Here is a 12,247-nt window from a genome sequence, read left to right on the forward strand (position 1 = left end):
AAACCACCATGACAACATCAGTGACAACTCTCTTACAGCAGATATAAGGTGAAAACACAATTAGGGTGACATATAAGGAAAGTAATGCAGAGGCTATATCTAATTTCCACACAATCATGTCTATTACTTGCTCAAAATTACAGCCATCGAGGATACATTCCGCCTGGTGGACAGATATAAGAATTATACAGTTACATCCAATAGAGTGAAAATATCCAAAATCAAATTCATGTACTTCCTATCCACATTTAACTATAAACAAGCTACTCAACTACTTAACACTATCTTGGGCCTGAAACCTCCTGTGAAGAGACATAAGAAAAGCAAGTACGCGAGTCAATTGTTGTCCGTGTAGGAAAAGAATTAGACTCTTGATACCGCACTCTATCATTTCTCTCAGTTCCCTCTTCTATCATAGACGCCTCAGTGAATCGACGTCCAATGAAGCGCAAGAAATTCAATGAATCAAAATCTGGCTGACCTAAAGGGATGCCTCCTTCCAGCATGCCAACAATAGCATTCATATTTGGCCTAAGTGCTGGTTCCTCTTGAACACAACACAACGCTACACGCACAAATTTCTCCACCTCTTCCCTTGTCACTCGTCCCTCCAGTCTTGGATCAACAAGCTCCAAGTACCTCGCTTGCTCATGCATATCTAGTGCAAATAGTGGAAAGTAAACAAGTCCTGACCCAGATGACGATGATGACTGACCACCACTGCTGCTATCATTCAGGTTATGGCTTTGCAGTCTTGATGTATTTTTCCTTCCACTAACAAGTTCTAGAAGTACCATTCCAAAACTATAGACATCAGTTTTCTCAGAGATTGCAGAGTTAGTTAGCCATTCCGGTGCAAGATAGCCGCGTGTGCCCCTCATAGTTGTAAATAGACTGGACTGTTCTGGACTGAGAAGCTTTGAAAGGCCAAAATCTGAAAGCTTTGCCTGAAAATGATCCTGCAAGAGAATGTTCTCTGGCTTGACATCGCAATGGATAATCTTCTGATCACACCCACTGTGCAAGTATGCAAGCCCACGCGCTGTCCCCAGAGCTATATCAAGCCTCTCTTGCCATTCTATGACTGGTCCACTTCCAAAAAGTGTCCTGTCAAGCGAGCCACGATTCATATATTCATAGACCAAAAGGCGATGTCTCCCTTTGGCGCAAAACCCTTTCAATCTGACCAAATTAGCATGGTGAATATTACCAATCACTGCAATCTCAGTGCAGAAATCCTTTTTCCCTTGAACACCTACATTTGTTATCTTCTTTACAGCTACAACAGTTTTATCTGGTAGAATTCCCTTATAGACAGCACCAAACCCACCAGACCCAATCAGGGTCTTAAAATTATCCGTAGCCACTTCAAGTTCTTCAAAGTCAAACCTCTTAGGTAAGCCTGGGATGTAGAAGGCATCCATCTCTCCTGAAGAACGTGAGTCCATACGCCCTAATTTTATCTCTTTTTCCTTTGACTGTCTCCGTCTTCCTCTCAGAAGAAAAGCTAGCGCTGCCAACAGAGAGAACCCAGTAAATGGCAAAAGCACCAGGGCTGCTAAAGGAAATTTTCTTTTTCCAGAACTGGGATTATTGAAGTCTGTTGGTGAAGATCCAACAAGGGCTTTGATGTAACCCAATGGATCATCTACACCAGCATTACTATTTGAAATAATCGACCCCAACTCATCTTCAAGCAAATAGCAAGAACCAGATGAATTTTGATAGAAAACTCCCAAGCAAGTGCAGATGACAGAGCAGAGTTCTTGACAGGTGGACATATTAACACCGTATTTTACTGGCTCCGAAAAAAGAATGGAAAAGTAAGTCATACCATTGCCAAGCTTGATATATGAAAGGGCTGATGAATTCTGCTGGCTGCTGTTATTGCTTGAGTTGCAGGCTAATGGCAAAGAATAGGGACTGTTTGGCAGGCAACCACCATTGTCTTCGGAGCTTACATGGAAAGTTGATGGACATGATGAACATGTAGGGTTAGTGGATGCAGAGCCTGAACACAAACCAATACTGCCGCAAAAGAATGGAATTCTACAACTATCAGTTGGCCACGCAAATTCCTGGTTCCACTTTGAACCAGAAAAGCTTTTGACAATGAACTTTCCCGAGGGATCCAACTGAGCAATTTGAAAGTCTGAAGGTGTCAAGAGCACCTGAATCACGATCACTGTTCCATTACGACCAAGAAGCTGAAGACCTGTTCTGTTGACAGCCATATATTCAGCTATGTAATTCGAGTTCTTATAAGCTAGTGTTTCCATTGACAACTTCCAATATGTCTGCCCACGCCATTGAAGCACCGCATCAGAAGAACTCAGTATGAGCTTGTAATCACCTCTTGAAAAGTTTGACGAGGTACTGGAGCTGTTCAGAAATGACCCGACAGATAACTGTTGTCCAATAACAATCGTGTCTGTTGGGTAGTGAAAACTTTCCCAAAGAGAACCATTGAATTGATCAAGAAGGATTAGATTACCAACTTCATTCAGCAATAGCGCATGCACTGATGATTTCAATGGCGGAGTTGACCAAACGGGATTGCCATCGGCATCTGAAATGCCAAGTCCTTTAACCGTGAGATTCATCTCACCAGAACTTGAGATGGCAGCGTCCCGATTGGCAGCCCAGATGACAGTATTGGATGCCACATGGATGATGCTCAAGTAAAAGCTGGACTGACCACCAGGATTAAACATAGCAGCTTTAAATGTTCCATTTCGAGAAGACAAGAAGGTACCAGCCATGTCAATGAATCCATAGTGTGAAGCAGAGAAAGGCGGGTATACAAACTCTGTGAAAGAAATACCAGAGACAGCAACAAAGAGAAAGAAAAAAACAACAGGGACGAACGAGAACGATCCCATGCAGTGGTTCCTTCGAAACAAGTAAAGGGTTTAAGGAAGAAAGGGTGTATTTTTGAAGCTGAAAATGGTATGCTGTGGCTATCTTCATTTCATTTCCTCAATTTTCTGCTCCTGGGATTTACATAACCGTTGACTATCTCCCTCTCTAAGCCCACCTACTTGTTCCTAATTGGCGTGCAAAGTAGATGCAATCGTTTATTCAGCGCTTACATCATCTGGGGTTACAATCTTCAAAAATCTCAGTGGCGGTCAAACCCGAGAAAAGTCTTCATCCAAAACGAACAAGATTGGAGTGTCGCGTATAAACACCATTTTAAATCCTCCTAAATGCTACAGCTCACGATCATCATTCCAGCTCTGTATATTGTATACCCTTTTAAAAACTAAAACGCATCAACCATGCTTTCTATGATGAGAAGACTTAACTACCGGCGTGACCGAATACGAGATAGTTTTATTCCTACATTATCGCCTTAGTAGAGTTCTTATGTTTCACATAATCAATTCTCAATCATTCATTAACTATTAAAAATGAGCTATATTTATGCAAACAAACAAGTAATACAAACAAATGGACTGCTCGTTTAGGCAATTCATCGAACACATGGTGTGCATGTGGAGTCGTACCTGCTGGGTGATTGTGTTGCCACTTAGCCGAAAATGTGAGCACTGCGCGGGCAAAGATCGAAAATAGGGGAGTATGACGCCGGAGAAGAGGCGGAGGCAGGGGAGGAGGAGAGAGAATGAAATTTAGGGAGGGACGTGCCGTTAAAATGAAAATCTATAGGTGTTCTTTTTTTTCCGGAGAGTTCTTGTGAGATTAGATGACATTACTACGAATACATAACAACCCCGATATATAAATGTCTAGAATTACATTATGTACTTACACAACCATGTGTATACAAGTAACTTTTTTTTTTTTTTTTGAAAATAATGTATACAAGAACATGTTAATGATTGTTAATGATTGTTAATGTGTATACAAGAACATGTTAATGATTGTTTTGTTTCAGAAAAAAAAAAAGTATCGCGAGAGCATATTTCTTTAAAATTACAATACAATTGTGCATTTAATCAACCTATATATATTTTGGAAACTTGAAAAACATGTGTAAATTTAAGATGAAATATTGTCTTGTATGCTCCTTGACTACGAAGTTTTTTTCTCTCTTACGCTACTCGAACTGAGGGCTCTAGCTAGTAACTAGTTTGCAATAAGCTTGTAATAATAATCCGGGAAACTTGAAATGGTGATAATCTTCTTAAATTGAAACATGAAGACGTATCATACCGAACACTAAAAATAATTGAGATCGATTCAGATCAAGATGAACAAATGCAGTGTATCTTGAGCATTAGGTTATCAATCAATTACTATAGCAATATTCTGTATATAATACGAGAGTGATATATGCAGTGTCCCTTCTTCCCTTGAATATAATACAAGAGTGATATATGGTAGGCTATTCTCCCATTACCACCAAAAGCCAAGGTCCCTACTCTATACAATGACATCAATCACAAAATTGAAGGAGTCCCAATTCAACCTTTGGCTGCAAGTTAGCTGGTGAAGGTTTTAATATATGAACAGAACTGCAATGCATGTGTGTCCTTGGAGATCTAGTGTCCTTAAAATGATTCTGATCTCCTTCAAATCCGGAGGCAACTCATTCATCCCACACATTTGCTGGCCAAAACTAATCAATCATTTTGAAAATTCGTAGTGAAATCTTTTAAGTAATGAATGTGTGTTTTTGGCCTCCACACCAGGTCTGTACTACGTTACCCGAATATTTAGACTAATGCTCTCCATGCTAAAACGGTTCTTGACCGAAAGTAAAAGCAAGTCGTCTAAATTAATCAAGTCCTCAAATGTTTGAGATTTCAAGTTCAGAATGTTTTTTTTTTTTTTTGAACTAGGTCAAGTTCAGAATTTTTAACAAGGGTGTAAACAGAAGCAAGAGTTTGACGACCCAGCTTCATACAGTAGTGTTCACATAGTTAGCAGTGACCAATGAAATCATAGTCAATCACCGTTAGATATAAATTCAAAGATGGAAAATATTATTTTAAAGTTAAGTTGTTTTATTTTCTACTCTTAGATTTACATATAACAGTAATTAATCATGATTTCTTTAATGATCATGTGAACAGTACTAACGGCCGCTTCATAACCATTGACCTCCCATTAAAGGGTTTTCTACTTTCTAACAAAAGCCAAATGTCAACGTTCCCAAAGGTTGTGCTTGCTACAATACAACTTCATAGTTTCGGTCACATATAGAAACAGGGTCGGTGCTCCTCATTTCCCACATTCATGAGTTTCACACATCGGTATGGGAGAAATCAATAGCTTCAATACCACGAGGATGACTTCAATAGAGAAGGTGGTGCCGTGGTGGGAAGAAAAGTGAGAAAGTCGCACATAAATTTGAAGACAGAAAGGTTGACCTGATGGGCAGTATTGATGAGGCCATGCATTATTTATAAACAGCCATCATTGTTGTTGGGTTCAAGTTGAAGCTAGAGAAACTAGAAACCAACACACCCTTTGGAGTATTTATGTGCCTGTTGCTTGAATTCTAGCCAATTCAAACTATAATAAATCAAATTTCAGACAAGTTTCATTTCAAGCAAGAATTCATCAACCCTGAGATCAAACGTCAATACAATACACTGTCCAAGATAAAATAACAAATATGGTAAAACTAGTTTCGTCACTGTCCAAGATAAATAACAAATATGGTAAGAGCAAGTTTCAGACGAATCGTTCAAAAATGGGACAACTGCACATCAACAATGAAGTAGATGAGTTGAAGGGGTGAAAGCATTGGGTACGGACTAGATGACAATTGCACATCAACACAGAAGTTTAGAGCCATTGTCATACTAGGCCCTGATAACATAAGTTGGGAATGTATATAAATGTAAAGGTCTCAAACATGCAGCTGTCAAAATACACATAATGGGAAATAATGCAACATTAGAGCTAAAAATAAAGGACTTTGATTGCTACATGGAGATTTTAAAGTGAACTCTCTTATTGTTTTTTTCACTTGGCCGACTGCTAGCCAAATTGTCAAAAAAAGAGGTCACTTGAGCTAGTATTATATATTTTGATTACACCCGACACCCACGCTAGTATTATATCAACATTCTCATGTGTTACATGAGATTTATTGTCATTTTCACACATGGTTCAACCAATAAAAAGCACAACAGAAACAAATTTAATCATCTCAAAGTCAAGAAATTGATCACAGTTTTGTCTGGGAAGACTAGTGTGGATCAATTGACATTTTATAAAAGTGAGTATCAAAAGTTCATGTGTTTTCTAAAATAGGAAAAAGTCAAGTGAAAAATGTGAGAGAGAAGCCTACAGAGCAACACAGCTAAGAAACTCAGCTGCTTATCAGCCAAACCCTTGCCCCCCAAAACACTTGCCCATGTAGATTTCCAGCATAGACATACAGAACTCAAACCACAAAGGAAAGTTTTGAGTTTATGTACAAAGAAAATTGCATCAGTTAAAACCTTGTCCACATTGAACTTACCTGAAGTTCAGAGATCAAGTGTAAACCATCATATGCAATTGCGTTTTAACAATGTCACCAATCTTCAAAAAAATATACTGTTTTCCTCTGTGCTACTGATAGAGAGGAAAGTATGAAAAGACATACAAAGAAAATTGCATCAGTTAATAGCCTGTCAACATTGAACTTACCTGAAGTTCAGAGATCAAGTGTAAACCATCATTTGCAATAATAGACTCCAGAGTTCTCAGTTATAACTTAAGCAAAATAGTGCAAAGGACCGGCAGAATTAGAAGCGGGAACAGTGGATTTAAGAACTCAATCATAGATTTTTCATTCGACTATAAATGTTGTAAAGTAATTTCTTGTTCATTACTCTAAGATTGACACGCTTCTGAAAAGACCGAGCATAACAATGCTCTTGCTCAACTGAGTCTTCTTTGGGATTACAAATGGTACTCTAACTAGAGCACCAGGAACTAATCAATGAATTTTTGGCCATCAGTATGGAAAATATTACTTCAATCTAATGACACCTTAATATCAGAGTTGATAATCCCTTGCTATCAGATTTGCCCTATTGCCCTTCATTAAGCTTCTATTAGTGTAACAGACACAAAGCTCAAGTACAGACTTGAAAGCTTAGTTTGAACAACTGGAAAAAAAAAGAAAAAAAAATCTATGTTTAGCGGGATAAAGCGCTACAATATAAGGCTCGAGGCTGAAGAGGCAACTGGCAACATCAAATTACTTTTTCTAAAGCAAATGCAGTGCTAGATAAGGCAAACAAATAAAGATAATAATAATAAAACCGCAAAAGGCAATTGGGTAAACAGAAGATAGATTAAAACCTATAAAGAGACTCAACATTGTCATAGCTCAAATGGAACTCAACAAAAAACAAAATTCAAGTCATCCAAAACATCCAGCCATTTAATTTCAACCATCCAATCTAAATGGATAAATTATCTAATCTCAATAGACTAGTCTAAATAAAGCATAAAGAAAAGAATGCAAACAAAACTCTCCCATTGTTGCATTATTGTTCCCTGCAGCACCTTAACGATTGGCCTTGGCAACTCTCTCAATCTCGTCCTTCTTCTTAATAGCATAGCTGCACACCAACACACCACCAATCATGAGCATACGCCGCAAAAATCAAACAAAAACACATCATATCATCACACCAACTCATTACTAAAACTCTCAGTACCTGTTAGAGGACCCTTTAGCAGCATTGATCAGCTCATCAGCCAAGCACTCTGCAATAGTCTTGATATTCCTGAAAGCTGACTCACGAGCCCCGGTGGTCAGCAGATAAATGGCCTGATTGACACGTCTGAGGGGAGAAATATCAACAGCCTGCCGCCTCACAACACCAGCAGACCCAATTCGGGTTGCATCTTCCCTAGGACCACTGTAATCACAAAATACCCACACATATCAACAAAAGCCATTCAATACTACAATGCTATAATCCCAAACCCTAAACCCTAAACCCTAAAGCAAATCGGCAAATCGATATATACCTGTTAACAACAGCGTCGACGATGACCTGGATAGGGTTAAGGTCAGTGAGCAAATGGATGATCTCCATTGCGTGCCTGACGATCCTAACAGCCATGAGCTTCTTCCCGTTGTTCCTTCCGTGCATCATGAGAGAGTTGGTGAGCCTCTCAACGATAGGGCATTGAGCCTTCCTGAACCGCTTCACCGAGTACCTCCCGGCGGTGTGGGGCACATACGTGGCGTGCTTCGCTTGATTGACGCCGATGTAATCTTGCAGCGAGAGGTCGGTGACCTGAAAACAAATTCAGCATTTCAGATTCGAAACGCGTATGTGAATATAATCGATAGTGATTTAGAGTGGAGGTGAGTGTATGACCTCGACGCCCTCGAAGGTCCAGCGGTTGAAGAGCTTAACGTCGTTGTGGGGCAGAATGATCTCTTGGGCAACGGGGGCAGATTCGACGACGGCGGCCATGGCTGAGAGAGGAGGAGGGGTTTGGGGGAGGGTTGAGAGCTAGAGCGGCTGAGCGAGGAGGCTGAAGCGCATAGGCAAAATGTAGGAGGGTTTTGGAGCTAGGGTAACAAATATACTGATTAACGGGCCACTATGTTGGGCTGGACTTTCGTCAGGCAAGATCTTGGATAAGCCCAATTGCGATATTTTTGTATCCAAATATTTTGCATGATACTCACGGAAGCTATTCTAACGAGGACTTTTAAGTTTATGACTAGTTTAGGACTTTTCGGTTTATGGTTTAAAAGACCCAATTTTCGATCACATTTTGACATCTCATCCGTTCAGTTTTTAGGTTTATATGAGTAGATCATTTCTACAAATTTTCATCCAAATTGGTGTATTCTAACGAGGACTTTTAAGTTTATGACTAGTTTAGGACTTTTCGGTTTATGGTTTAAAAGACCTAATTTTCGATCACATTTTGACATCTCATCCGTTCAGTTTTTAGGTTTATATGAGTAGATCATTTCTACAAATTTTCATCCAAATTGGTGTTCGTTAAGATAACAAACTAGATCAAATTAATGGATCGGATGAACCAAATCTGTCAAATATGAACCGTTCAAGTTTATAATTGATAAATCACACTTATGAATGCCTTAACAATTTTCAATATAGCTGAAAATTTGGAGAAATGATCTACTCATAAATACCTATAAACTGAACGGTCAAGATATGTATATAAGATTGAAAGGTGGGATAAGCCGAAAAGTCATCACCGAGTCCTCACTGAATCCTCAACTTAAGGGTCCTTACTAGAAGGGTCCTGATACACATCTCCATCATAGATATGTTTTTTCACCCGAAGTACATTTCTATTTACTGCATATGTTAATATGTAAATCAAGATACGATGAACTTAGAAACTTAAAAACTTTACATGATTTGTTAATGTGCTATTTTCTCACTAATAAAATCTAAAATTGTTTTGTGTTTTCCATCAACACAGTTTCCATGTGGATTCTCACAAGCATTATATGCACATTGTAGACATATATTCATTTGCATACTTTTATACCAGCTTATAATTTTCATTCTGGATTTGATAGTTAGTGTAACAATTTGATCATAATGCTATCTTAAATTCGCTCGCATTTGGGTGTCTTGCAAATTTCTTTCATTCTCATAGCTTTACTAAGATATTGGAGAGATCTAAAACGTTTATTAACTTTATTTGAATCAAGACAAGTGATACTTGGATATAAACTAACTTGCTTGTATGGATTGTACGATTAAGTTCATTAAATCTTTAACAACTACTTTTATAGATCATCTTACATTCTTACTATTTAGTCACAGTTTTAAATTCACTAGTTGTTACATGATTTGTTAGATTAAATAACACAAATTGCTGTGAAAGAAATTCATTGATCAGTGGTTATGTCAATCAATGTTAACGTCACCGTTATATGTAATGAGAACAATTTGTCTCTTCATCTTTGTCTTTATTTTTTATATTTTTATTTTTGTGAAAAGACACATATTCGGTTCTCAAAAGTTTGACTACAAATAAGAGACAATGGTAACTGATGAGCATAGGCCAAAATGAAGCAAAGAATATCCTCTCCCAACACCTTTTCTAACGCTTTATGCTTTTGATTATGTACTGGAAAAGCCATTGTTGTGGAGCTTTCTTTCAATGGCTTAATTACATGGTTGATGAAAAACATTTAGTTAATGGCCAACTCAGAGCTTCATAATATATACTCGTGTCATGATCTGGTTTACATACACTGGCCCGATAAGAAGTGGAACTGCAAATCCTTCAAGATAAGGAGCATCAATGGAAAGCTAGATATGTTTAAATGGAGGACATAATGTGGTCAAATTTGTATTATCGATCATGTCACTTTTATCTCCACTGTAAAAGCTAAAATGATGGTGCTTGTTCTTGTTGTGTGATGATCTATGATAAGAGAGTATTGCATTGAACAAATATAATACGTAGCAAGAATTTTATGAATTTAGCATTGGAGGAGCAGCATTTGAAGAACCCGAAATTAACATTTATTAGTAATATAATTTTTCATGTTTTCCATATTTATCGAAAGGGTGCTAGTGTTTGCTACTTAAACTTACAAGAGGGATCTGGCCATTTCATACTTATAGATATGGGAGGATGTGTTTTTTTTTTTTCCTTGATCTTATTTCAGTTATTTATAGTGTCAATGTATTTTTTTTGTTATAGACTGTAAAACTTTATTCATATGAATAGAGGATTACATCGTATGATAATGATCACAAGGAATAAATACGGGAGAGCCAATAAAAACAATCAAGACCAAAGACAATAGCCAGGATCAAAAGCACACAAACGTTGCTTGTAGCAATCACTGGAGTACATATTTATATCCAAAACGAAAGAAGTGGAAAATGTCTTCACTTCTTCTCAAACCTAGTTTAAAGGTGGCCTCTCTAAATCTTACTCGGATAAAACCTAATGGAAACTATAAAATGAGGAAAGAGCACCACCTACTAATATAATTATTAATTCAAAATAAATCACGCTCGGAAGTTAATGGGCATGTCTCTTTGTCTTCTTCATAGTTGGGCTTTGGTTTGATGTTCTTCCGACTTCTTGTATCCTTTGTCTTTCAATAAATACGATCAAAGGGATGTGAACAATGAGTGTGCTTTACAATGAGTGTCTCTCATGAACGGAAGCAAGTTTGCCGACCACCTTAACTTACCCACCAAAATGGCCACTCATCTATCATATTGACATGTGTCATTTTTTTAACCATGGTTGAGACTTTTTTTTAACCATGGTTTCTCAACCATAGTTGATATATACATGTTAATAAATTGTACAATTAAATTAAACAAATAAATAAAAAAAAGAGTAATTAAAGAACGAAGCCATAATGGTGCTGCACTGGTAATTGAAGGCTTGTGGTTTGTTAGGCTTTTTTGCTGATCAATGGTGCTCATAATATTGACCAATAGTTTGCAGTTTTGCTAATGGTGCTGGTAATGTTTTTAGGCTTTTTTAACCATGGTTTTCTTATAAAATGCCCATATAAGCTATGATCATATTGGGACCAACAAGTAACCCATAAAGAAGCCTTTGTATAACAATTCCAAAACAAAAAAAAACCTTTGTATAAACCCATAAAGCAACCTTCGATGATTCATTCGAAAATCCATCTAACATGAAAGAAAACGAAGAAAAACTAATAGGAAACCAAGCCGGTGGTGAATCTTAAATTAAATTCATACCTAGAGACATCAATTTTCAAGTAATGTGTTTTACTTTTTTCTGGGTTTTCAAATGCCCAGTGCACTACATTGTTGATTAATGGTGAACTTTTCATTTAAAGATAGAATCAAAGTGGCTGGGGTGATAAGAGAGAAAAATCAGAAGATTAGTTTGATTAATTATTCATTCATATATGTATATATTAGACATAACCATAGACGAGATCATGAAGATAGAGATCGGGGAGAGAGAGAGATATATAATTTAGCTATAATACTTTCTTATTTACAGAAATTATTTATTGTAAATGTTTAACAAATGTTTAACCATGGTCAATAAGGAAGACACATGTCAATAGGATAGATGGGTGGACATTTTGGTGGGCGGTAAATTTGCTTTCCTCGTGAACTAATATCACCTAAGTTCTTATTTGCATCCTTACTTTTTTTGTTTGAGTAAATTTCAATTTATTCCCCTGAACTTTAGGTCTAAAATCAGTCCGATACCTCATTTTTTTTTTAATCAGTTTCATTCCTAAACTTTCAAAATGACATCAATCTCGACCAAAATGACTAAAATAGCCCTTGTTAATTTTTTACCTCAA

General features: G+C 37.4%; 2 protein-coding genes across 2 annotated transcripts; both read right to left on the minus strand.

The window, feature by feature from the left end:
- Positions 1–108: 108 nt before the first annotated feature.
- On the minus strand, positions 109–2,882 carry LOC101296178 (G-type lectin S-receptor-like serine/threonine-protein kinase At5g35370-like). Its single transcript, XM_004292634.1, has one exon. It carries the CDS (start codon positions 2,880–2,882, stop codon positions 282–284), a length of 2,601 nt encoding a protein of 866 aa, XP_004292682.1. The 3' UTR covers positions 109–281.
- Positions 2,883–7,244: 4,362 nt separating this feature from the next.
- Positions 7,245–8,485, minus strand: LOC101297398 (40S ribosomal protein S5-1-like). Its single transcript, XM_004290793.1, has 4 exons — positions 8,304–8,485; positions 7,948–8,219; positions 7,632–7,835; positions 7,245–7,532 (listed from the first exon to the last, which is right to left on the minus strand). The coding sequence occupies exons 1-4, from the start codon at positions 8,400–8,402 to the stop codon at positions 7,478–7,480; spliced, it is 630 nt and encodes a 209-aa protein (XP_004290841.1). The 5' UTR covers positions 8,403–8,485; the 3' UTR covers positions 7,245–7,477.
- Between the last annotated feature and the right edge of the window lie 3,762 nt (positions 8,486–12,247).

This window comes from Fragaria vesca, linkage group LG2 (genome assembly GCF_000184155.1).
Source record: "Fragaria vesca subsp. vesca linkage group LG2, FraVesHawaii_1.0, whole genome shotgun sequence".
Lineage (NCBI taxonomy): Eukaryota > Viridiplantae > Streptophyta > Magnoliopsida > Rosales > Rosaceae > Fragaria > Fragaria vesca.